This window comes from Carassius auratus, chromosome 1 (genome assembly GCF_003368295.1).
Source record: "Carassius auratus strain Wakin chromosome 1, ASM336829v1, whole genome shotgun sequence".
Lineage (NCBI taxonomy): Eukaryota > Metazoa > Chordata > Actinopteri > Cypriniformes > Cyprinidae > Carassius > Carassius auratus.
The window spans coordinates 23,134,114-23,161,899 of NC_039243.1; the positions used below are offsets into that span (position 1 = coordinate 23,134,114).

The following is a 27,786-nucleotide window of genomic DNA, read 5'->3' on the forward strand; positions in this document are numbered from 1 at the left end:
CACGACAGCACAATCACATTTTTCAGGGAAAATATTTGAGGATTCTTTATAAATGTTGAATAATATTTTTTTCTATTAAATGCAGTGACATTAATACAAATGCATGTGGCTTAATTGTCACAAACTCACAATACTGTATTATATATTATAACAGCAATATATAATATAATATAATATATTTTAAATTATATATTCACTAATGAGAGGTCCATACAAAAATAACAAAAAATAAAGCTCCTTCGGTAATCAGAACTTGATTGAATAAGAAGGTGACACAGTTCGACAGACTCAAGAATATTTAGTGATATCTTTGCAAAAAAGAGACAGCAGCAGGTTGCATTTATCAAATATGAGCACGCTCACTAATTTGGATTTAAAGGGCATTTACGTTTTGCCTGCAGGAGAATCGATATGCACATAACCACATTATTTTTTGTGCAGAAATAAACACTGAAGTGTCACAGTGCAGCGATGCAACTCACCAACCTAGGTAGTTAATTATGCAGTATGAATATTATAGCTGGAGGTTATTATTGCTTGTAGCAATAGCAACAAATGCTTTCCAAACATTTAGTATGCTTAATGAGATGTTGCTCACAGCCAATACTCGCACAGATTTACAGAGCAATATTTTAGTCATTATTATTATTAATAGAAAATGGTCTAGAAAGAGTACATGACTGTCTCACATTTACTGTAGCTAAAGCACTGGAATGATGTATTCCAGTGGAAGAAGAGAAAGGGAACTTAAACTGCCGCTGTGAATTATTGAGAGGGGGGCAAAAGATCACCAGAAAACAGGTATTAAGCTCCCAAAGAATCTAAATTAAACAAGTGTAGACTGTCAGACTGAAATCTGTCCTGGGGTTAAGTAGACAAGCTGTCAGGGAATGAAATGTGACTGTAGAAGTGAATAAAATCCCCTTTTTTATTTCTACATAGGTATACACACATTTATTTTTATTAACCCTTGTATTTCTAACACATATTGGCATATAAAGTTATTGCCTAAACAGTTGAAATTCTGACATGTGTGTGCAGCATGCAGAAATCACCTCAATAAATACATATATACATACACATGCATAATTGATGGATAATGTGTCCATATTTAGATTAAGACTGAATGTGTAAAAATGTATTCATAGATTCTTTGAACTGATCCCCATAATCTATTACATTTTTCAGAACGTTTAACAATCTCTTTGCCTCACTAGACCATTTTAAATGGTTCCGCGGTGTACGTAATTAATTTTAAAATTAAGTTTAGATTAAATTTAGCAAGTCTGCCACACGACTTTCAACTGTACCCACATTAAAAAAAAAAAACAATATATGCAGATAAAATATAAGCAAACTATATATCATAATACAAATACTGTTTACATGCAAACTAATAACACAGGTGCATCAGAACGCATATAAATGTATATGTTAGTATATAACAGTATACATAGCATACATTATTATTGGTTGAAACAAAGTCTACAACTACAGGGTGTTGTTAGGATATAAGCTATATATTTGATGATACACAAAAACAAATATGCAAATACTGTCTCCAATTTACACGAATAGCCTGCATAAACATATTTGGCTGAACAGTCCACAGACTCTAGACACTAAGTTCGGGTAACATAAGAAGACTTACAGTCAGTTGATGATCCTTTGATTCTCCAGTGTCCTTCATCGTAATGTTTTGCGGGACGTTTTCACGGTTATTAGTAAACTAAAACATGCGCGTCACGTGAAGAGAGCACAACAGACACCGCGCGGTCATGATCCACGCAACAATTCACCTGCGCTTCTGTCTCTAAGATTATAAAACACACTGAGCGATTACACACTGGACGCGGGCGTCTCTTAAACGCCCGTGAACTCCTTCAGGTCCATGTCTGAGCGGGATGTGTGTTTCTCCACCCACGGTAAACCCGTGAGCGAGTGTGTGTGTCCGTTGTGTTTGTAATGTCCCTAGAGATGAGCACTGAGCAGTAGTGCGCACTGCCGTTGACGCTGACGCTTCTTCCACTCAGGTGCACAGAACCAGAACTTCTCAGACTCTGAGGCAGCAGCGACACCTACTGGTCAGGAATTGTACTGCAGTTTTCTTCCGTTAGTCCTGTTTTATAATTCCCCCATAACTATTATATGTTTTGAATAATTAATATTAAGTGGATTAATGATTGTGTATTATATTAATTATATGATATAAATATATAATAATTAATATTTTTTTATATATATTTGTATAAAAGTACTATTGTTTGGGTTTTACATTTTTAAAATAAACAATAATTAAAAGGTCAACTTAATTTAAAGATTTTATAATTTTAAAGATTATAATAATTTTATATTCAAGAATTATTGCCTTTTAATAAGAAATGTATCATTAGAAAACCATTATGTCCATACGCACCTCAAATTCCGAACAAACGGAATTTACTCCACTTTTTTTATGTTTTATTTTTATTTACCTACTCACACAATACTAGTATTTTGAGATCTAAAGACACATGTGGAAGGCTATAAAGACAAATATAATCAAACAATAGTGAATATTTACAGTTAGCTCTGATTAACATGCTATTTTGAGAATATGAAAGATGAGTGAAAGTCTGAAACAACACTGACAACTGCTGAACTAATTGCAGTAATCACACATAATTAAAAATGCTAAATGTATTTTATTGAATTAGTCACTTACATGACATAACATAAGAAAGACAACAAACAGTCTGTTGCATTTATTCCTTGAATTCAACACGAAATCACCAATCTACTTTCTTAATGCACATTCCTGGTCAAGTCAAGTTTTATTTGTATAGCACTCTTCACAATACATCTTGTTTCAAAGCAGCTTTACAGAGTTCTTGGTCATGGTGTGAAACTCCAGTCCACTTCTGGAATTTAATGCCCACTTTACACAATCCAGCTGGTTCATGATAAATAAACGTTTTCTCACTGAATATCCCATTTCACTCAGAAATACATGAAATTATGGAAGTAAAACGGGTTGCGAACATGATCTGAGTGTGAGACCAGCTCGGTGTTGGCAATCTACAGAGAGATTTCGCTCCTTTTAAAGGAAGAAACACCGTTAGTTTCATGCTTCTCCTGGAAATCTTTCTCTTCACACACACCTTTCTCCTGAAGGGAATAAGAAAACACAAATCAAAAACTACAAAACCATCCAAACTACTTTTTTGTCCAATTAATTGCCTATAGAAATCATGTAAGACACATAAAACCAATCTAATTATAACCCCCCTCTTTATTCTCTAACAACTTAGGTCCTTGAAAAGGCCAGAACCATTAATCACATGAGCCTTTGAGTGGACAAGCCTACAGCAATACACTTCTGATGCTCACACCAGCTCAAATGCCTCCTCACCAATCACAGAGGAGCATAAAGCATCATGGGTATAGACGAAATAGACTTTATTGATTTTTCTTTCTTTGTCTTTCACAATAGAGCTTTTCCTACCCAGCTATCAGGGTTATATATAGAGCTCGGGACCCTTATCTTATTGGAGCAACAGTCCAAACATGGGGCACAATTTGTTTAAGCTCCACAAAGGGGGGGCAATTTAATTTGACGGGCTGTTCTGAAACAACACCCATCAAAACAACAGACGTGTGGTTACAAACCTTGAAGTTCAAAACATGTGCAGTGAACACGTTAACTCTGTGAACATCCTTCACCTTCTCTCGTTGTCTCTCCTCGTTCCACTCTTTCTTCTTCTCGGCTTCCATGATTTCGAAGAACTCCCTCTCTGCACGGGCCACCAGCTCTTCTGCGCTCTCCTCCCCATCTGCCTCTTTGCCCTCGTCCTCTCGGCTCTGCTCGGAGCGGCTGCGCTCCTTCAGACGCATCTCTCTGTGCCGAGCTTCCAGAATCTTCTCCCGCTTGGTCTCGCGTTCAAACATCTGCAAAAACACACAAGTTCAGTGTATGACAGATGATAGTACAGTTCAAACAAATTTACTGATTCTTCAGTTAGGTGAACTTTTCTTTTCCCTAGTATGATTTTTAAATATTCTAGTTTTATATTAGAAATTGTAATATTTAAAAACACACAACTGTTTTCAACGGTGACGATAAGAAGAAATATTTCTTGTGCACCAAATCAGCATATTAGAATGATTTAAAAGGCTGGAGTAATGATGCTGAAAATTGAGTTTTAAAATTAATTTTAAATTGCAATATTATATACTGTTTTTAGAGTATCTCTGTTCAAATAAATGCAGCCTTGTTCACTTTTGAACTGTTTTGTATGATGCATGCTTTAATATGGACTATGAAGAAATCATTATATTGCAGATGTTCATGTTTGTGTCTGACCTCTGAGACCATGGCCTTCTCGTTCTTCTGGAGTGTGCATAGGCCTGCTGAAATCTCCAGCAGTGTGGTGGTTCCCAGCTGAGAGCCACAGCCCAGGAAGCGGCCGTTATCTTGCACCCGGACGCTGGACAGGGCTTCATCACAAACCTGCAAGGAAACACACACATTGGGAACATTTCTTTAAACAGATAATGCTGCGATACTGGACTGTGAGATGGTTTCAGTACAAGGAGGAGGCATTAAGGACCAACTTTGAGACTGAGAGTGGGGTCGTTCTGTTTAAACAAGATGTCCCACACGTCCAAGGTGCCGTCCATCTTTACTGTAAAGAAGACCGAGGGTCTGACTGGACTCCAACAGCCATCTAACAGATGGGCCATGTGATACCTGGTAAGAATTGTCAATGTTTTTGAAAGTCTCTCTTATACTCAAGACTGCATTCATTTAACCAAATATACAGTAAAAACTCATTTCATAATGCGGTGTTTGAGTAGTTACTTTGTCCACATGATGGAGGACTCCTTGATATCCTCTGACCAGATGCGGGCGGTCCAGTCAGCCACAGTCAGGAAGTTCTTCGGAAAAAAACGGGTTCCTCTGCAGGGCATAAATGGGACCGTGGTGCCCGCTGTATGTGCATACGATCTTCTCAGCAGGGGTTTTTGCTTTGCGGTTGCATGAAACCACAAGACCCTGCTCTGTGCCCACCATGAACTTAGTGGGCTTGTGTAATCAAAAACAAAGGATGTTTAAGTTCTCAACATCTATTTCTACCAAGGTTCTTCTTGCAGTGAGCCAAAAAGACACTAATGACAGCTCTTACCATAGTGGTCTCAAACTCCAGCGAGACGGCACCAAGGGCATTGTCAAGGTTCCCCTTTTTACTAGGGTCCAGTACAAGTCTCTCAGTGGGCTCACTCATTTTACGAATGTCCCACCACAGTACCTGGTGTCAGATGCATGAGTGTCTCAATGAAATACTGTGTGGTTTATTTCTTTAGTTTTAGACATTTGTGTCATTGCACACAGACCTGGCCATCTGTAGAAGCCGAGAAGATGTCCGTGCCTGTCTTCGACTGCAGCCAGATGACTTTGTAGACAGGATCTCTATGGCTGTGTTCGATTGTGGACATCTCTGCTGGCTGGCTGCCCTTACGAGTGTCCCAATATGCTGGAAATGGGTTAAATAACAAGGTGGGCATGCATGATTTGAATAAAAAATATAAGGTTATTCATGTACATTTACACAAATTCATCTGCAGATGCCATTCCAAAGTACATACTCATTTCATATTTGTATTCAGTGCCATAGACTATTAGTCTAGCAGTTAGACTATCTAGCAAATGTTATTCAGACAAGGTCAAAGGTACTTTTTTATGCATTAACCGTAATTTGTTGAGAACTAAAATTGCACAGAGCGACCGAGGCCAATCTAATAACACCACTAAAAGAGATGTTCATAAGTGTTTTGGCTGCTGGAATAAACGCTGAGGTGATAAAACCCACCGATTTGTCCATTGTAGCTTCCCCCAGCAAGAATGTGTGAATCTTTCGGGTTGTACTCCAGACAGACAAGTGGAGATACAGGTTTCAGTGTCATTTCAGGTTTATTGGGATTTTCTGAAAGTAAAAAAAAACAACAACATATGTTTGTTGCACATTACTTTTTTGTTAAATTACAAAGATGCACTGTTCTTATGTTATACCAATGTCCCATATGTAGGAGTCAAAGCTCATGTCATTGGGTGCTCTTTGAAACTCCAGGGAAGAGTAGGAGACAGCAAGTTTATGGTTGCCATCGGGGTGCCAGGACAAACTGGTGGCTGTGCGCTTCACTTCATTCGGGTCTCTAGAAAAAACACAGTATCAAAACATTTCAAGATTCAAAAGTTCTATAGCTAATAGTAAAAATAAGTTAAGTTAATAGTAAAAAAACCAACAACAAAAAAACAAACAAATTATATATATATATATCATTTATATATATAAGAAGTAAGTCCATCCTAATGTGTAACTTGTAAATGGGGGTAGTAATTTTTTGATTATTGATAATATTAAGAAATTGCTCGTATAGCTCAAATAATATCAATAGTTAAAAAGAACAGCATTTATTTGAAATGCATACATGTTGCAACACTGTTGCTTTTGACCAATTGAATGCATCCTTGCTGAATAATACTACTAATCTCTCTCTCTCAAAAAATAAAATAAATACATAAATAAATAAAATTCTTACTTATCCCAAACGTTTGTATGGTAATGTATGTATGTTAGAAAATAAGAAAAAAAAAAATATATATATATATATTTAAAAAAATTGACTGAATTCAAATGAAAATGTTGAAAAGCAAAATTATTATTAATAATAGAAAAAGTGACCTTGTTGATATACAGTTAGGTGCGCTCACCTGAAGACATTGATTGTCTTCGCTGATGGCTGTTCCTCCGATTCCTCCACTACCTCCTCATCCTCATCCTCAAAAAACTCCTGGTAGATGTCAGTGGCATTGTTCTGCTTGCAACAGTGTTCCATGAGCTGCAATGGGCAAAATTGGGCTTGTTTTTCAATAAGGAAATCAAAAGCATATCTTCTGATCTTCCTGAATTGAAGTCTCATCTCATACTGTATATTGCTCATATAATACTTGATGGTTAACGGTTCAAGGCACTCACACCAGCAATCTGCATGATGGTGTTCTGATAGTGTTCGTCCTTCTCCACTTTCTTCCTGTAGCGTATGGTCGCCTCCATGTCTTCTGGATTGAGATCTTTCGGCCAGCCTCCTTCCACATGGTTTATACCTCGGGACTCTGATTCAAAGCGCTCTGTGTTCACCTGAACATGACAAGAACTTTCAAATTCAGTCCATGATGGAAACTAATTGATATTATATTAAAGTATATTAATCCATTTCATTATATTTTATGAAGGTATAGTTGTTTGCAAAATGCACGTTCATGGATTTGTTTTTATTTTATTTTTATTTTTTTGCTGTGTTAATGCTGGTCTCACCTCATGCTCGGACATTTCCTCTGCGCACTGAACCGTCACATTACATGGATCTCTCACTATGAAGTTTGCAGCGAGGGAAATGTCAGGCAGAATGTCCACATGCAGCTCAGCTGGACGGTCTGAAAAGTTACACTGGCGCCCGAACTCACTGCGCTTTTTTGTGTACACGTACACAATCTCCATTTTCGCTAAAGGTAAGAAATATTAAAAGAGGATGGTGTCAACAGTTCTTGATTAAATTTACATTTTTATCTTTTTTTTTTTTTTTTTTTTTTTTTTTTAGCTTGTTTGTTTAAATAAAATATGCCATATATTCCCTCAATTAATGAGGGCATAAATGTTTATCTAATTATTATACATATATTTTTTGTAAGCTTGCTCAGGACAGATTAAGTTTATTTTTTTATTTAAATAGTTTTAGAGCAATTATTGCATAAAGTCTATATATACTTTTATGATACATTTAGATGAATTATAGAAGAATATCACACACACTTAATGCTATAATATATATATATATATATATATATATATATATATATATATATATATATATATAATAAAAATAAGTTCTAAAGACGTCTCAACGTAACGTTATACTAGATTGTAACGCTGACTAAGGCGGTAACCTGCCATAACAAAGACTGTTCATAAAACTGTCTGCTTCTTGTTGTCAAAAACTGTTAGTCATTTATCGCCCAAACCCCCCCCCCCCCCCCCCCCCCATCCCCCACAAGAACATGTTCAATAAAAAAAGACGGCACATCGACATAATAAAGTCGAACTACGATTTAATATGATTATTATGGACATTTATTTGAGCAGTTTAGTTCCAAAATAGAATGCGGAGTCAAATTAACTTTGGAAGGACTGCATTGAAGCATTCCAAGGCATGTGTCAGTCTACAGCAGGCACTCGTTTAATAAGCTCTTTCAAAATCCGACACGTTATTATTTTTACCTGATTTTGTGTCGCTGTGTGGGTTTTGCTGGTTTTACTGCGTCACTGGTCTGCAGGAGTTTACTGTATCCTAGCAGCGCGGCGCCACTGACGTCACCTTTTCAGACAAACTTTTACTTTTTAAAAGTGATAATGTTAATAGTACTAAATACCAAAAGCAATGCATCGTGCTTAGAATTGTACGTATAGATATGTATGCGTAATTTTATAATGCATTATTCAGATTAAACTATTGTTTTTTTTTTTTTTTTGGTTTTACCTCAGGCTTTCTTTTTTTCTTTTTTGTCGATGTTAGACAACAGCGCCAGTAGAGCGCGCTATACTCACAGAGCACAAAGAGGAACAATATCATTAACATGGTAAGGAATATAAGATGGTTAAATTAAGTTTTATTTCAGTTTATTATTTCATCATCATTTATTCAATAGCAGATCGTCACCATGAAGTTAAACTTAAAAAAAAAAAAAAACACCTTTTGCAATTTCATAATTGTAAAAGGTTTACCATTTTTGCGCAGTCAAATAAATAAATAAATATTGTATTTTATGGCAGCATTATCAGCCAACTTACTACATATAGTGTAAAAAACATGCCCCGCTACTGGCTATAAGTGAAGTGCTTATACAAAAGGTTATGTGCCTATAACTTTCAAAAATAACTGTTACAATCATAAAACAATTATATCCATGTTTCTTACCCCAAGTATCACCCTCAGTTTCTGCAACAGTTCTATTCATGCACCCAAAGTAGTAAAATCAGTTAAAATTGTATTAAAACTGTCTAAATAGGCAATCAATCAAATGGATGTGACCATAAATCTTAAATGAGAACACACTCTGCAAACATCTGTCCAAGTAGCTGATTTTATTAAACAATAAACTGAAAATGCCACACAAGAACGGAGCAAAGAAAGAAATACAAATCATCACCAACATCAATTATCATACAGGTTATTTACAGCTGCTCAACAGGTTAATACAAAGCATATCCTTTTGAATCATGTGAAGAAAATGGCTCAGTGTGCTCTCGCTCAAGTTGATTTAAAAAGATTTAAAGTTCCAAGTAAAATGGCCCATCATTTTTGCCTGCTGGAAATGAGGTGAACATCTCTCAGGATGCCCGAAACATCATTTGTGGAACAAATCGACTGTATGTTCGGTCACTTTAAACTTCAAGTGATCACGTTGTGCTTAAAATGCCTCTACATGCAAAACAGAAACAGAAAAGCTTTTATTGCCCTCTCCCATAGATACACATCAGCGGTCGCTCACCGAATAAAGAAAACTAAGGCTTTAGAGGCACAAAACATGCTTCCATTCTTGGCACAAAACACATTTAGAAAACAAAAGAAGCTTCACTTCAACAAAAGAAGATGCATTAGTATCTGTACAGTTAGCCATCATAAAAAGTGATGACATGTCCATGAAGCCCACACTGCACAGTAGCTAAAAAAACATTTGTTCATGAACAACCGCTTAGAAAAGTACCTAGCAAACCTACTATGCTGATACTAGCAATGCTGCAGACCATGTAGGACTAAATGTCCAATGGACAGAATATTAATACTTCAAACAGTGTCCACACTTATATGTACAAAATCTTTAAAATGACAAATGGGTAACTTTTATAAGTTTATGTACTCAGGTAAGAAAAAATGCTAAATTTTTATGCCTAAAAAATACAGGTCCCACTATATTTATATTAGCCGTCTTTCACTACTATGTACTTGTGAAAAAAAACAACCAATTGTTATTTGTCAGTGTTGTTATTGTTAACTAAAATTAATTAAAAAAATAAAGTTATTGAAATAAAGCGGAAAACAAATTACATAATTTTCATGATAGGTAAACAGTGTTATATATGCAGCAGATTTAATCACAGAAATTAATTACAGTACAGGTAAAGACACAATAAGTGCACTGCATCAAATGATAAATGTAAATGTTAGTACATGGTAGTTAAAGACACTTCATATAAAGTGGGTTCAAAAAGGTTTTTGTCACCCACGTCAAACAGTTTCTGCAGCTGAAAAGGCAATAGGGAAGACAACAGTCTATTTAATGAAAATATGGTGTAAACATACTGTTATTAGAGAGAGGATATTTCAGCACCTCACAAATGTGTCAGTAGTGAGAGAAAAGAAGCATCCCACCATCAGAATAATGGACAAACACACACAGACATGCAAGAACCTGTATGGACACACACAGAGTGCTCTTAAAATGCCGTTCTCCTCTCAGACTGAGCTCCTTTAACACAAAGAAGGGCGGGCAGACATGCTGGCGTGAGAGTTTTCCATGTGTCCATATTTCCAACGTGTAAAGACTCACACCAGAGGAAAACAGATCAGTTCTACGCTCGGAAGTCCTCCCCAAAGTGTCTGATCTGGTCTTCGGTCATGGAGAGGTAGGTGGCTCTCATGGTTGGAGAGTACTGTGAAACACATCAACACAGCAGTCACAAACTGATCATATATAGATCACTAAAACCATTCAAGCAAACAAGAATGTTTTTTTCAGGAGTGGAATGAATATGAAATCTGATACCTGTATCTAAAAGATTGTATTTAAAAAAAGGAAAGGAAATCCTGTCATGATTTACTCACCCTCAAGTTGCTCTGAACCTGTATAAAGTTATTAGCTGTCAAAAGGGTTTGTAAGGCATGCTAGTGGCCAGACAACACTACAATCCCACAGAGAAATGCTCTTGTAAATGCATCCTGACCTCCTACCAATAGATGCTCTATGTATCTATTCCTAACACACAACATATGTGGGTATGTCTATGAGGATCCATTCCATGCCAGGAGTGAAGTGGGGGGGGGGGGTCACCCATACAAAATTTATTCAAACTCATGGGGTAAAAACAAGGGATGAAATAAAAGAGGGGAAATAAAAGAGGGGAAATAGTACTGTAATCATACAGCAACTTACGCGGTTTCTATATGGCTGAGAGTAAAGCTCCAAAAAGAATTTTATTTTTTGGTTAAAAAAAAAAAAAAAAAAAAAAAAAAAAAAGAAATAACAGAAACATACAAACAGAGAAACATACGAACAAACAAAGAAAAACCGTAAAAGAAGCTATTAGCAGAACACATTAGAAAGCCACTGGCTATCAAAGGACAAATAGAAGATTAAGGGGAGAAATAATCATGGTAAGAGTTTAAAGTCAATACGAAAAGAAAATGTAGTCAATTTACTCTCTTTATACATGGTCTAATTTTTGTTAGGATGAGCACAGATGAATTGTGCACATTAACATCACAAATAATTACTAAATAAATAACTACATTACTGCTCAAATGTTGGGTTTGAGATTTGAGTTTTTTAAAAAAGCCTCTTCTGCTCACCAAGGCTGCATTTAATTGAGCAAAAATATAGTTAAAATACTAATATTGTGAAATATTATTCTTGATAAAATTACTTTTCTATTTGAATCAATTTCTAAACATAATTTATTCTTGTGATGGGAAATAAAGGCGCACTATAAATAAAACTGGTATTATTATTTTTAAAGCTGAATTTTCAGCATCATTACTCCAGTCTTCAGTGTCACATGATCTTTCAGAAATGATTCTAATAGTCTGATTTGATGCTCAAGAAACATGCATTATTATCAATGCAGAAAACAGTAAGTTTTGATGTATTTAATGACAATGATATATTTTTAGGAGTCTTTGATAATAGAAACCTCATTATTTTGGAACAGAAATATTTTGTAAATGTCTTTACTACCACTTTTGATTAATGTAATGTTTCCTTTGTAAATATATATATATATATATATATATATATATATATATATATATATATATATATCCTTTAAAATAGAATATACTTTTGAACAATAGTGTACATATGGCCAATTTTTTATTTCACATCGACCCTTAAAATGATTATGAAATAAGGTTAAATCTTTGGTGTGAATTATTGCCATTGTATCAACATGAGTGTATGTGTGGTCATGAGAAGGACATGGCCTCTGGAGCCCAACGCACCGAAGGAGGAGGAGATCCCCTCCCGATCAGTGGCACGTTCTCATAGCGCGGGTTTCCTCCAAACAGCGCAGACTGGTTCCTGTCAAAACAAGACAGTGAGTGGATAAATAAAAGAGAGAATGAGGGTGAGAGTTCAAGACAGAGTGAGAAAGGAGAAAGGATAGAAGTATTTTAGAAATTATACAGTAAGTGAACTTCATCGAAAATTCCTCAAGAAAGGAAAATCCATCAACATTAACATCAGCTCCCCTCTATTTCACCCAGAAGTTCCTGAACTGAGCTGCCACACAAAATCCAGACACATCAATCTGGAAACAGGATATCACAGAATATGAAAAAGAATAACTCATGTTTAAGGTTGACTCTTACATATATTCTGACAGAGGTGCGTTGGTCACAGCCTGTGTTGGAGGGTGCAGGCTGGTTTGGCTGCCCATGCTGCTACTGTAGCTGCAGAAGCTGTGCATGTTGCCCTGGTGTGAATGGTGGGATGTAATTCGCCGGCTTTGAGGGTTAAACGGGTCCCCGTCATCAATGTCATCATAATCTCTGTCTCTGTGGAGAGAGAGAGAGAGAGAAGCATCGTTTACACTATTATAAAAAAAAAAAAAAAAAAAAGAAGAAATGGGACAGGTAAGATTTTTCTCCTCTGCTAACCAAGGCTGCATTTATATTATTAATTTAATTAATAATATATCACATAATAATAATAATATAATATAATATATAATATTATATTATATATAATATATAATATATTAATAATAGAAATATAGCACCATCAGAATTAAAAATACTAGAAAGGGATAGTTCACCCATTAAAAAAAAAAAAAAAAAAAACACCTGTAATTTGACCAGCACCTGTTTGGTTTCTTACACGCTTCAAAATATATTTTATGTTCAACATAAAAAAGAAACTTATAGAAGTGCAACTTGAGGGTGAGTAAATAATGACAGAATTTTCATTTTTGCATAACCTATCCCTTTAAGCAGTCAAGCACAACAGAGGCAAAATAAGAAGCTAAGTAAGTGTATGCAAAATGGAAAGGAAAACCCATAAGTACAAATATCTTGTTATGTCACAATTGCTTATCACTTTTGACCAACAGGTGGCGCTGCCACCAAATTGATCTGCTCTGCAAGCACCCTCAGGTCATGTTTCGGCATGCTTGCTTCATGCAAAGGCTCTAACAGACCTGGCTGTATTTATCAGCTGACTCCCAAAGAACTTAATTAGCTAGTTTACGGATGTTTGATTAGAGTTAAGTGCATGATAGTCAAAAGTGAGTGATCTAAATGCATTGTGGGTGTGTGTACTGTACCTGTTGGCAATCTGTCGCCACGCTCTGGGGATGGCACACAGCATGACAGAGAAGGCACAGGCCGCCAGCAGAGAGAACAGACAGAGATACAGCAATCCCTCCACACCATCATAACACACACCTATCAGAGCGTCCAGGTAGTCCTGCAAACACACACACATCCCACAAGAGATTTAGATGCATTTTACTAATTGCTAAAATCTCACTAATCTCACAGCATTATATCAGACAGAAACAGGTGGAACATGTATGTGTGCTCGGTACCTTATTGAGTCCTCGGCAGTCTAGAAGTGCAGTGAGCTGATGTAGACTGGCCTCTGAATTATTCAATAAATGCTGAATACTCAATAAATCCCTCTGAAAAGAACCAGGAAAAAATAATTAAAATTAAATACAATACACTGGACAATTTAACTAATCAGGACAAACAAGGGACTCGTGAACGTCTAAACGCAAAATAAAAAAGCAACACAGTGTTAACAATCAAGTGTATTATATGTGGATTATATGTAAACATGCTTTGCGTGAAATATCTTTTTCAGGTCAGGACTAAATAAAAAAATAACATGCATTTTGTATGCATTACTACTTTTATGTTGTCTAATTAAAATGAATAATTTTACAGTGCAATAATAAAAAATAAATAAAGCAATGGGCCCTTTTATATACCTGGCGCAATGTGCGGTGCAAGTGTTTTTACTAGTTTTAACCCGACGCAGTTCTCATTTTCCCATTCTGCCCTGCGTTGTTTAAATAGCAAATGCATTTGTGTCCTTTTGTGCACCCATGGGCATGCTGGTCTGAAAACGAGGTGTGTTCAGGCGCTTTGCTGGTGCGTTGCTATTTTGAGGAACTGAAAATAGACTGCACCATAGACCAACTCAAACCTAGTCTAAAGTCTGGCACAATGTCTATTTCTTTGTTATTTAAAGAGCATGTTCGTATAAGAAGGGAATAGGGACAACCCATTTAGACCATGTGCCAGACATGCTAACAGTTTTCCCGTCGTTAAACTAGCAAAAGTTGATTCGGAGTGCACCTGCGCCATTCGCTTTAGACCATGCGCTTAGATCATTAAATCACGACCCAGTGTGTGCTACTGTAGATTGTCATAATGTCAGAAGTTATATATAACTATAGTGAATATCGCACATACAGTATATTATTGTTTTAATTAATTTTCTATATTCAAATCTGTACATTCAAATCCATTTTCTATATTCAAATCAAACCGTCATGCACACTCACCTCAGCTGTGGGGAACAGAGGCACTGCAAACTGCAGGAGACCTTGGATCTGGATCTGCATGGTGGTCAGCGATCTCTGGAAGAGAGTCAGGGACTGCAAAACAAACTAATTCAGGATCAGTTCCTTATGTTTAAGGGCTAACAAACACAACATCCATAGTTTACACATCACATATACAGTTCATCCTGAAAGGGACTCGTGTGCAGTTTCAATCCCTACCAGCAGAGAGAGAAACTGCACCATACACAGATACACACACCTGCTAACACTGTCAGCTCTCAAATCTAGGTAAAAAAAAAAAAAAAAATATATATATATATATATATATATATATATATATATATAATCCACTTTGTTTGTACAATTTTCACCATTGTGTCTTGATATGAGAGTGAATAAATTCCCTGTGGAAAGGAAAATGCATCTCTATCCCAGACCACACATGAAAAAAGAGAGGCAAGAAAACAAAAAAGAGTGACGGAACAAGAGATTTAGAGACTGCGTGAGTCTGACTAAAGAGTAAATAGAAATAAACAAAGATGAGACCAAGAACTGAACATGAGAAGGTAATAAGATAAAGAAGACATCCATCTCATTAGAAAAATATTGTCATACATAAAATAAAAAACTGAAGATGCTCTTTACAGATTGATTTTGCATGTGTGAGTGAGTGAGTAAAGGACATACAGTATAACTGATGTCTTGTTACGAACATGTTTGTTTCTCTATCTTTGTGACAACTCCATTGATCTGAAAGAGATGTCTACAGTTACTCTGTAGCTGAACTGCAGCAAGCTGAGATATAGGACACTGGCCTTTTACTGCCTGACCTAAAAACCCTGAGAGATGCAGAGAGACAGGAGAAGTGTGAGAGAAAGACAGAGTCAGGAAAAGAGTAAAGTAGGTGGAGAGGGAGACTGGTAAGTCTGAAAGGTAGATTTGGGCATTTTAAACGGTTTCAAGTTAGCCATTTTAAAACCTACTGAGCAACCTACATATTGTAAAGAGCATTTTAAGGAAGTCTATATATTTGGCCAAAATGTAAATCAGCATTTGCATTAATATATATATATATATATATATATATATATATATATATATATATATATATATATATATATATATATTACACAGTATATATAGTTAAAAATGTATTTGCCCAATATTTATTTGTTTTGACCAATTAGTCACTTATGAGGTTTCATTTAAATTAGGATAATGTTACTGAATCAATAACGCCATGAAAATATAAATGATGAATTGCAAGCTTGCAGTCTGAGAAGAATGTGATGAATAACAATACAGAAAAAAAAACATATATGCATCTTTATATTGCATTTCTCTTGCTGACATATATATATAGCAAAGTGAACACACTCTTACAAACTACTTATTTTTATTTAATCAATCAAAAATAGTCAATTCAGTTTCAAAAACATTAGTTATTATCTTAAGTAATGGCACACTAATAACAATAATACAAAAGGCCATAAACATCCTTACTGCATTGCCTGTGCTGACATATAAACAATAAATGTAACTAACCAAAACAAATTGGTTACAAAGAACAAAGTGCATGTGATAATTTCTATTAACCATAGTACCTGCTGAAATGGGTTGGGGAGCGTCTGGCTGCAGTATAAGTAATAATGCACAATATCTAGAAAAAAAGAAGGGAAAAAAAAAACATTAAGAGTGCATTATTAACACCATGACATACAGACCATAGAAAATAAAAAAACCTGGACATCTTTAAGTATAAATTAATCATGTGATGCATGATATCAATAATACTAAACAGATATGTAGAAGCCATTTTAACCAATCAGACTGTGGTTGTATTTTCATTTTTGGGTGAACTATTCCTTTAAGTCTTGCGTGCTATGAAAAAGCAGCCTCTGAGGAATTAAATTTTCCTCCGGGAAGCTCCGTCCTCAAGCACCTGAGGGAGCTTCTGTCTGTCTGGTGGTGCAGGAACATATTATGGCTGAGAACAGGATTAAAGTTTCATAATCACAGGAATGGCCATTTTACCCATGTATTCAGTCACAGTGATTATGGAGCAGGATTAAAGGTCTCTCAGATTAACCTTTAAAACTATTCAAGCACTTGATAGTGTAAAAATACCATTTCATGCAAATTTGTACACTGAAGAAGCATAATCCCCATTCATAATATGAGATTAAATGAGCCGGCCATGAATCTGTGTGTGCGCACGTGCATAAGTGTCCACGTCTGTTTTTCTCCCTACATATAGTACATAAATTAAGAATAAGAGATACACTCACCTGAGCTGATTACGTCTTTTGTTTGGTTCATCAGAAATTTGTCTGGTGCAACACAGAAATCACTTGTGCCCTAGACCGTAAAACACACATAAAGTTAAAAACCTGCAATAAATTAAATAGAAATACAAAATATATACACTACCATTCAAAGGTTTGATGTCAGTAATGTTTTTAAGTGCCCTTATGTTCACCACAGCTACATTTTTTAGATTAAACATACAGTAAATACAGTACAATTGTTAAATATTATTGCAATATTTATTTTCTATTTTTTGAATACATTTTAAATGGATTTTATTCCAGTGATGGATTGCAGCACCACTACTCCAGTCTTCAGTGTCACATGATCGTTTAGAAATCATTCCAATATGCTATAGTTGCTTAATATTTTTCCTCAAAAGTTATGCTTTTTTTTTTTTTTTTTTTTTTGATAAACAGAAAGTGCAAAAGAACAGCTTTTAACTTGAAATTTTGTATAATAAATACACTGTTCCAAAATGCTTGTATAATTGTATTTCAGCTCAACAACCTCAAGTTGCTGTAGGATGTTTGGGGCAATAGGTGAAGGGACATAAATCAACACAGGAAGTACACACGGATGCAAACACACACTCATACTGTAGACTTGATGTATAAACTCATGGGTACATGTTAGACAGGAAGGAACATAGGCAACAGGAAATCGGGATGCAGACACTATCCTATAATGATTGTCTAAGGAAAAAAACAGTCATGCAGAAACACCACGCACACACTCTCACATATAGTCTGCACATAATCATCCCCAGGCTGTGAAAGGAGCACATATTCCTGTCAACAATACATTTGCATTCGATGATGGACATCATTGTTCCATTCGACCAGGAGCAATTTCTCTCACAAGGCAAGACAGACTCAAAACAATTCAGATAAAAATCCAATCGACAGCACTGAAAAGTATTGAAAAAATAATACAATATACAAAATAATAAATCAAATCAAATAAATAAAAAACAAGTGGTAATATTGACAACTAACTCAGACTTTGTCGTCCAATTTCAGAAGTCCACCACAAGTCAATATTTGTCATTTCTCAGCCTTTATTACATGGCGACCCATTAGGAGCATTTTTTTCTGCAGTGATACATGTCTATCAACTTTAAAACATTCCCCTCATCTGGTTTCAGAGCAAGGAAGTTTAAAGTCAAGACCACATCCTGTTGAACTCCTGAGGCTCGATACCTTGTGTTATGCATTAATTCATTAGCCATGCAGACAGGATCAAAGCCCTGTGTGTCTGTGTCTAACGCCGGCAAGAAAGATGTGTTCATTACAGAGAACTAAGTGTGTCCACTGATGCTGAAGAGGTAACACATCTACAATTCTCTCTTAATGAGCTGAAACAAGCTTCCATAGCCAGTTTGCAACCTATTAAATGAATTTGAATAATTTTCTTTATTTTTTTTTTTTTTGCTGTGGACTGTGTACATTCAGCTGTGGGAGAACAGCTGTCTGAAAAACACTTGTGAATTTGGAAATAGATTTGTAAGTAATGCATGAACAATCATTTCTCTCACAGCACTAGCAACAAGTTCCACTGACAGACTCTATTGATTCTCCTATACTGTTTGCCTTTTTTCTTTTTTTTTCTTTTTTTTGATGGATATAATTGGTTTGTGGGTAGTGCATTCATAACCTGCCAGTTACAGTTCTGAGTAGGGGAATAAGTGTGTGAGTGAGTGGAACAGTTTGAAAGAGAATATAAAGGGGGTATAAAAGTTAAATGAATCACACTCAGTCATAAAACTTTGCCAAAAACTGATTCTCCTAAGACTCTACGGGGATGCTCTCTAAACTCAATTATAATTCTGAACCTAAAAAAAAATATATATATATATTAATAACGCATCCACACAGCAATTTTAAGTGCAATTAATTCATTTGATTTAATCTGAATTAAATTGACTGCAATGCACTAAACTCTCATCTAGACTCTCAACAAAATCTTGTGGATGTAATGCTGAATTAAAAAAAAGCCATTGGGTCTTTTATAACTGAAGGTGGGCCTCCATTCCTCCATTCCTGCTTAACGGGCTCATCCACCCCAAAATAAAAATTTTGTAATTGTAAATTTGTAAATTTTTGTAATTAAGGAAACTAGGGTGGAGTATTCCTTTAATTTGCATGCTGACATATTAAGCATAGAAAAATAAATGGCTTGGTTTAAACTAAAAAGAAAACCCTGGAAAAGATCAGAGAACATGTGTCGATTGTAACATAAGAGAATTCCAACAGTGGCTTTACAATACCTGCCCTTTCTTTTATTTCCTCCTCCTCCATTGATGTGGTTTAATGAAATCTGCCACATTTAACTCTTTTGCCAATAAACACATAAACCAGTGTTTTTGATTGCACACACAGCCACATCGATAAATTGGAAGTTTATCACCTCCTTCATTACATTTACATTTATTCATTTAGCTGACGCTTTTATCCAAAGCGACTTACAACTGCTATATATGTCAGAGGTCGCACGCCTCTGGAGCAACTAGGGGTTAAGTGTCTTGCTCAGGGACACAATGGTGTGGCACAGTGGATTTGAACCCGGGTCTCTCACACCAAAGGTATGTGTCTTATCCACTGCGCCAACACCACCCAGAGGAGCAGACAGCAGTTGACTATTACTGTTACGCAGGATTACGGACTGACTTGTGACCCGCCTCAAGTGCTTATAAAACCAAACAATGTCACATAAAAATGCACAATGTATGTAATCACATGAAGTGTTATGAATGCAATTACTGATGGGTTTTTCTTGAATCGGATAATGACCAAACAGAATCACTGACTGAATAGCAGGCTTGTTGGCTGGTACTTACCACTGCAGTGGCCACATCAGCTCCGAGAGATGCCCAACTCAGTATCAGAGTCAGAACACCGCAGACCATCATCCTGCACACACACCATAAACAATGGTTAACAATTATGCTACTGTGTTTTGGGGTTGAATTTTGATCTTACAGTTTGTGCTTCCGTTTGTGTGAGAGAAATTTAGGTAGACCATACCCTACCAAGCTTATTCCTCTGATTTTGTCCCCTTTGAATCTTTATTAATGAAGGTTTTGAACCATATACACCATCACTGATCTCAATTTAGGATTTCTCTGAAACCATTTACTTCCATTAAACCGTAGAACACTTCCAACACTTCACTTTGCACTGAACATGACAGCAAGTTTTCTTTGCTCATAAACGCACTGTGCTACTAAATAACACACTTTATACCTGAGGAAATACTATGCAGTAAAATGGCTGGTTTCCTTTGTAATTTGTCATTTGAATGAGAACTGTAATGAAAAACATTATGTCCTTTTACAGCATTAAAGACAATCCTTTGAGAACAAGGAGAATATTTGAGGGAGAACATTTTATTTGCTGTTCTTTTCTCCTTGATCTTTCATTTAATTAACTTATTTCTAATCAATCTTAAAGGGGGGGGGGGGGGGGGGGGCATATCATTATTTTCTATTATTGTTTTTCCCTGAGATAAAGTTCTTCCTCTTCCTGTTTATTTTTTACTTATTTATTTTTGCAGCAAAACGGTCATTTTCACCCCCGATTTGACCCTTATTTTTTTTTTTTCTCTCCAACTGCTTATTTTTAACAATTGACTGAATTTTGAATAAAAATGCCTTAAATTGAAAAAAAAAGTTTTTTTATACTTGCTTGAGGCTGTTTTTTATAAGGGTTAATGTGAATAATGGGAGATGGAAATGCATTTTGCCAATAAATTCCTTCAAGCACATTAAAAAAGTTAAGGGTTAGGTTAACCCTAACCCTAACCCTAAAGTTACTTTGCGCTATTGGACGACAAATCCTGACTAACCAGCTGTCCGATCTTGATCCACAGCATCTGAAATGCTGTATATGGTCACTCGGAAATGCCCAAGCAAAGTCTGTCATCAAAACTGTTAAAGGACTGTGTTCCCAAACAGCAGCACCCACCTCCGAAAGCAATAAGCACATTCATTGTTCCGTCTGCTCGTTCTGACGTGCAAGTAAATTATTATATAGGACAATTATTATATTCAGTAGCTTCTCATACTTTTCTTAGTGATGTATAGTGCTAGTTTATCAGGAAGTGATGATTTTGTTCTCTTTGACTGGTTGGATGGAAACTCAAAAATGTTTTGTGCAATATTCTAATTTGGCGCAAAAGTTAAATTCACAACTTTGGATGGAAACCCCGCTTATGAAAGGCAACAAAACCTCACTCAATCAAAGATCTTTATTTTTAGATCTCTGTCATTAATTCCAGTATTCAACATCTCATGGTAACCCAAAGTAATGTCATGCTTGTACTCACGTAGTGAGCAGCCAACGGGATTGTTTGGCCAGACCCAGACAAGCAGCAAGACAAATGACCAGATCCAAGATCAGTATCAGTAGGTACGTCAACCACCTTCACAGGAAAGAAAAGACTTTTATAAGCAGTTTATAAACATTAAATGATGTGATTTGAGATGCTGTTGAGAATTCACACAATATCACATAAAATCAATACAAAGGAAAATTAAAATCATAAAAAAAAAAAAAAAAAAAAGAATATTTCATGTCAACAATCGTACCATTTGTTTAATTTTTTTATTTCTCCTCAGGAATTTTAGGTTGAATTTTTAGTTACATTTAAGTTAAACATGACTGAGACTCTGCTGAGCTACAAAAGCGCAATCGCTAAAAGATAGAATCTTCTTGTTAGCGTGCGTGTTCTGCCTAGGCCACTCCAGAGAGCTCTTCGTCTCTGGAAATAATTCATAATAGATGAACAACTTCTATAGGTATTAATATTTCATACACTGAAACCTTGTCAGAGGGGAATAGATGTACGTGTCTCTTCCTATAAACTGCTCTCAGACACCTGCACACCCACATTCACATTATCACATCGGCTATATTAATATGCTTCCTATCAAAGATGAACTTTTCTGGCAACCTAACCTAATGAATTGTGAAATCAATGCTTATCATCCTGCCATCTGCAATGTGGCATGATGACAGGAATATAAATGAAGTGGATGTTTTGATGGATGACCAGTGGTGAAGCTGCAGCTGTAAATAACATGTGATCTATAGTGTCTAACACAAGGAAACGGCTTTAAATGCAACTATAAAAGAGACTGTACACACACGCATTAGTAGTTAATGGACAACTATGGTGCTTCACTCAACCACACTTAGAAGAATATTTAGAGTCAAGGATGGAATATTTCAGAATGTTTTTGTCTGCTACAAAACAAAGGTAGAAAATAACCCTGCAGTGCACAGAAAATCTATTGCAGGAGAGGAACATTATGGGAAAATGTAAGGTGGCAGCTTGCCTGTAATACTCCACGTATGCTGTCTGATCAGCTATGGCTGCCAGGTCGACTTTTGCCTTTTCCCAGTCAGGAAGCCCAAGTAGCTGCTTAATGATGTTGTCTGACATCTGTTGCATGAACTGCAGTGTCTGCACAAAGTCTCCACGTGTGGCAAAGATCTCGCCCAATCGAGACAAGTGCTCGTTCAGGCCGTTCTGCATGCCTCCCACAGTACCAGTAACCTGGGAGAGAATAACACTGTTAGTACACACAGAAATACTGTTAGCCATGGTATTATAATAAAAAACATTTTCTTTCTATAAAAAAAAAAAAACAAAAAAAACAAAAAACTGATAACTTTATTCAGCAAGGATGTTTTTTATTCAAATTTGTATTCATCGTATAATCCTTAAATAAAGGTATCATGGTTTTAACAAATATAATAAGCAGCACAATTGTTTAAATGATAATAACAAAATTGTTTCTTGAGCAACAAATCAGCATATAAAAAGACACTGATGACTGCAGTAATGGCTACTGGAAATTCAACTTTGCAATCACAGTAATAAATTACATTTTATATATTCAGATAGAAAACTGTTATTTAAAACTGCAATAGTATTTCACAATAGCTTTTTTTTTTTTTTTTTTTTTTTTTTTTTTTGATTGGTGAGCAAAACAAGACTTCTTCCAAACTATTTAATGTTGTTAATCCGTTTGTCTGTCTGACAGGCACATTAAATACAGAATAATTAATAAAACTAAGAAACGTGACCTTCGTAACATAACCTATTCAATATACCTTTCAAGAGGTACTAATATGCAAACTTAGATATTAATATGCACTTTTAAGGAAGAATATGCTTTTTTTTTTTTTTTTTTTTTTTTTTTCTGAGAGTGGGCTTGCCTATTATAGCAATAAAAAAAGCCAAACTAGGTATGTGAGAAAGTACTGACTGTGCTCTAAAAAGAACTGTTTTCAGTGTAAATGGCCACAAAGATATACTCGGTTTGTAACCAGATTTGTGTTCTCTTGTGTTCATAGACCCACCCAAAGCTTAATTAAATATAGTGTTACTAAGTAAAAAAAAATAAAAGGATGGGATGAGATGAGACCAGATGGTGATTGCATGCAATACAGCATATTTACACTTCAGTAAGAGTAAAAGAAAAAAAGGCATAGAATCAGGGGATTCCTAGGGAAATGCTCGACATCCTAAATCAAATACTCCTAGCACAGACTCAATTCCCAGCAGTTTTCTTTGGGTTATGACCAAGTGGCAACCTCCTGCTCTTTCTTGTGAAGTGACTTAAATGTAATCCGTCAACTGGCCGCAAGAGGCTGGCTTTTCAACTTTACAGCAGAAAAAAATAAATGTTTACAGCCTGGTTCAAAAAAATCATTTTGCTCTATATAGCAAATGTTGTCTGTCATGACAACTGTGAGGGGTATGATTTTTTTTTATTACTCAAATGAATTATATTAAGCCTTAAAGTTCTGCATAATGTCGAGTTAGGTGAGCGTGGTTTCAGCAACCATCTCCTGCCTTTTGACCATTTTCCATTATCTGGGAGTGACGTCTGGTGATGCGTTGCCAAGAGGGCGACGGCCGCCTCTGCCCACTTTTGACTTCAAAAATACTCTTCGGAAACTTATGGGTGACGTCACGGACACTATGTCCATGTCTATAGTTATGACATTATTACGAGAGTGAAGTGATCTCATACCCAAAATGATGAGAAACTCCATTACTTACTGGTTATCTAGTTTGACCGGACTCATTTTTCATCAGATCTCTGATCTCACATCAGCACTGCAATTTCCTGAATCATTTCATCTTCATGAAATACAAAAGTCTTGATGTGTTTTTTTTTTTTTTCTAAGAGAGTGATTTTGAGGAAATTTTTTTATGTTTCTTGGGAATAGCAAAGTTTATTGTGTGGCCACAACTGTGAAAACCTATTCACTGGGGTTTAATATGTCATCTGAACATAATCCAATAATCTAGCTAATAATCAAATGCTAGACATCTGAGCTGCATTTCTTAAGCCACAACTATAATGCATTTGAGGAAGTGGTTAAGATACGAGACCGAGATTTTTCTCCCAGCGCTGTGGCTCTAATTGATTGTCTCTGGTTTCTGTTGGAGCTCAGCTTCTGCAATTAAATTTGAATGGGAGAGTTGAAGCATGAAATAGAACACAAGCACTAAGAGCTGTTGCCTGCTCTATATCCAGATATGATTTTCTATTTCTCCATTAAAATTGTGTGTGGGTGGGTGGGTGTGGTTGTGTGTTGGTGGGGTCAACCTTACAATGACCTTACTGCTTACAGGTCTTCTAATAATGACTGTGGTAATGTCTGGGGATTTACTGGTGGAACTAGTTCAGAGGTTCTCAATATAGTTACTGAGAACCAGAAATAAATCAACATATAAAGACTAACAATGGAATAAAGACTGCGCGGAAGTAGTAAGATAACGATCAGATGTGACTCTTACAAACAGTGGTGTGTTGAAACATTAACTTTTTAGCGTTCAGAAACTGTTTGACATTGAAACACACACAAAAAAAACAATCTCAGAAACTCAAGCACAACAATCAAAGTCACTTTATCTTCAGATTCTCCTTCGACGAACGTTTGATTAACTGCCTTGTGGGTGATGGATAAACAGCTCTCAGCTCCAGTTTTTATTGCTTTCTATCAATTTTCTCTCACAGTTAACTGTTGTGTATGAAGAATATTAGGAGGATTGTGGGTGTTTTCCTGGGAGAGACTTTTAGTTAGAGTCTTTGGGTTGTTTGAAATGGTAAGGATCTCACAACTTTTCCACAAACAAAAACTTTCAAAACTCATCAGAAAAACATGTTTGTTTGTTTTTTGCACCTTTAACAGATTTCATATGTTCCACACTATTAAATATATTCAAAATATTAGAATATTGGCAGTCATTTGAACATTGCCAGTCGAAAAAGAAAACAAAGAGAAAAGGAAAGGAAAAGAGAGATCAGAAAGGACAAGAGAGAGAGAATGCTCTGGTTACTTTTGTACTCTCAGTTCCCAAAGATAAGGGAATGAGCATTGTGTTGTATGCTTATGGGTATGAGAATCTCCTGTTAACTATGATACTACAGACTGATTTGTTCATGTTCTTGTAGCTGCACAAATAAATGGTGCTTCAACCCGCTAAAAGGAGTGGAGCCAGCCAAATGTTATGTAAGTCTTGGCTCAGAGCGCTATTCATCAGAATCTTTTGACTGATAGCAACGAGACTGATGCTCGGTCCCCTTATCTCAGGGATTATAAAAGGTTATAAAATCTGGTCAAGACAGAAAATGAAGTTCAGCCAGCCGACGCACAGATATCAACAACTGAAAATCTGCTGGACCAAGCCCAGGAGGAGGCCAAACCTCTGGTGGAGTGAGCCCTGACTCCGATAAGACACTGTAAGCTTGCTGAGGAGTAAACCAAGTCTATAGTGTCAACTATCAAAAGAGATTAGGGCTGGGCGACATGGAGCAAAAAATATATCTCAGTATATTTAGCTATATCTCGATATATGATGAAATATGTTCGTTTCATTTTAAGAGTAGTAGTAGTAGTAGTGGGCTATGTACATTCTGTAGAACAATAGTAATAGATTTCTGGCAAATAATTTTATTTTGATGGGTTTACCTTTACAGTTCTGTGTATGTGATACTACAGTCTATGATGTGATATATGACGCTAGTTTTACTCAAATCAAACGGTCAGATGCTCTTGAAGTGAAATCAAAATTAAGGAGGCGGGGGCGAGCACAGCACAGAGAAGACAAACAAGTAAAGTGGCAGAATCAGAATTAAATATAAACAATATATCGATATATACGATATGTCAAAATCCATATAGTGTTTAAAAAATATATATCGAGATATTTTTTATCGCCCACCCCTAAAAGAGATCTCTGCTTCATAACAAGAGTTTGCCCGAGCATACAATGTAACAAGAGAGACAGTTTGAAAGGGAACAAAAAACAAATCTACTAACAGTTTAGAAGCTAAGACAGCAAACAAATATTCACGTATGACACAGTTTTGGCCAGGAGGGGACAGTTGGTCTACAGCAGTAATAATATATAGAGCACTGAAGTGGCTCATACTCCTGAACCTGGAGCTTAGCCTGGCCTAGAGCTCATTCAACTTCCAAACCACAGATCAGTTTTTCTTGAGTGAGTCACTCTGTAGCCTTTTGCCTAAACTGAAATGTCCACCAATGTGACATTTTAATTTATGCTGTCAAACATTTCACTGACTACTTCTCACTCAAAATCCAAACTCTGGATGAAGTTACACTCAATGAAAACATAGTGATTGTTAAGCAGCTGGATTGAGTCCAGAAAAAGTGACCTTCACAAGCTCAGAGGACGGTACAAAACAACCCAGTGCTCTGCATCATGTCACACCGTGCAGAGAATAGAGGTATTTATAGAACAAGAGAGCTTCTGGTTGACATTCTGTAATATTATATCCACCCTAAAATAATTCTGAAAATTATTTATTTTCCTGTATTCACCACAAAACTATTGGACATTTCCAGAATTATTACCTGGGGGAAAAAAATACAGTTCCTCTTAACAGAAAGTGTGCCATCATGCAATATGGGGTAAGTTGTCACAATATCCATGTTTTATATTGACATTTATTTTAAAATAATAAATTTTAATACAATATTTAAATAGTATGTAAAATAACAATACTAAGAATAAATGATGATGATGATGATAATAATAATAATAATAATAATAATAATAATAATAATAATAATAATAATAATATTGTGGACCATTTAAAGGCTATAATACAGTAAATAATAAGTGATTTAATAATTATTCATAAAAAAAACTGTAATAATATTTTTTATCTACATTTCATAAAGTGTATAAAACACTCAAAATGTCTCTACAGCATCATGGTTCTCCTGTAACTCAAAATGTAAGTTCTTGTTAATCCCTAGGTGCTTCTGTGAACACAAAACAGACCCGCACAGGAAGCCAAACAGTTCATTTGCAAGCACAGAAGGGGTGCTGAGAGGAGGGAAACAAGAGACCTTATGGCCCAAAACCAATAAACCTGAAAAACCAAGCAGTGAACGCTTAACACTCCTGCAAAAAACAAGTTCTACTATTCCTTCTCTTGACTCCCTTTGAAAGGGCAGTCCAGTGCTTTCAGACAAAAAGAGCATACGAGTGTGTGTTTGTGTTTGTGTTTGTGTGTGTGTGTGTGTGTGTGTGTGTGTGTGTG

At 35.9% G+C, this 27,786-nt stretch overlaps 3 protein-coding genes across 5 annotated transcripts in view; all 3 read right to left on the reverse strand.

Annotated features, from left to right (window-relative positions):
• LOC113103610 (kinesin-like protein KIF19) overlaps positions 1 to 1,986 on the reverse strand; it is a 38,829-nt gene extending 36,843 nt beyond the window's left edge. Inside the window, exon 1 of the mRNA XM_026265992.1 lies at positions 1,652 to 1,986. Within this exon, the coding sequence (XP_026121777.1) occupies positions 1,652 to 1,690 (39 nt within the window). The 5' untranslated portion in view covers positions 1,691 to 1,986. The remainder of the gene's footprint in view (positions 1 to 1,651) is intronic.
• Positions 1,987 to 2,756: 770 nt separating this feature from the next.
• LOC113054043 (dynein intermediate chain 3, ciliary-like) lies at positions 2,757 to 8,483 on the reverse strand. The gene is given in 14 exon segments (XM_026219720.1): positions 2,757 to 3,147; positions 3,703 to 3,927; positions 4,343 to 4,489; positions 4,594 to 4,729; positions 4,841 to 4,929; positions 4,931 to 5,065; positions 5,166 to 5,288; positions 5,374 to 5,513; positions 5,850 to 5,963; positions 6,050 to 6,192; positions 6,752 to 6,879; positions 7,017 to 7,178; positions 7,356 to 7,543; positions 8,316 to 8,483. Coding segments are annotated over 13 exon segments (1,815 nt in total). The 5' UTR covers positions 7,539 to 7,543; positions 8,316 to 8,483; the 3' UTR covers positions 2,757 to 3,057.
• A 679-nt stretch (positions 8,484 to 9,162) lies between these two features.
• Positions 9,163 to 27,786, reverse strand: part of LOC113103764 (protein tweety homolog 2-like) — a 47,439-nt gene continuing 28,815 nt past the window's right edge. The window contains exons 4-15 of one of the 3 annotated variants that reach the window (XM_026266009.1): positions 22,528 to 22,748; positions 21,516 to 21,611; positions 20,029 to 20,101; positions 17,171 to 17,240; positions 16,487 to 16,542; positions 14,883 to 14,975; positions 13,899 to 13,991; positions 13,635 to 13,777; positions 12,682 to 12,867; positions 12,313 to 12,391; positions 11,249 to 11,275; positions 9,163 to 10,748 (exon numbers count right to left, since the gene is read on the reverse strand). In XM_026266009.1, the coding sequence (XP_026121794.1) occupies positions 10,668 to 10,748; positions 11,249 to 11,275; positions 12,313 to 12,391; positions 12,682 to 12,867; positions 13,635 to 13,777; positions 13,899 to 13,991; positions 14,883 to 14,975; positions 16,487 to 16,542; positions 17,171 to 17,240; positions 20,029 to 20,101; positions 21,516 to 21,611; positions 22,528 to 22,748 (1,218 nt within the window). In that variant the 3' untranslated portion in view covers positions 9,163 to 10,667. Of the gene's footprint in view, positions 10,749 to 11,248; positions 11,276 to 12,312; positions 12,392 to 12,681; positions 12,868 to 13,634; positions 13,778 to 13,898; positions 13,992 to 14,882; positions 14,988 to 16,486; positions 16,543 to 17,170; positions 17,241 to 20,028; positions 20,102 to 21,515; positions 21,612 to 22,527; positions 22,749 to 27,786 lie in introns of all 3 variants that reach the window. The other 2 variants (XM_026266027.1, XM_026266018.1) reach the window with 2 other exon arrangements.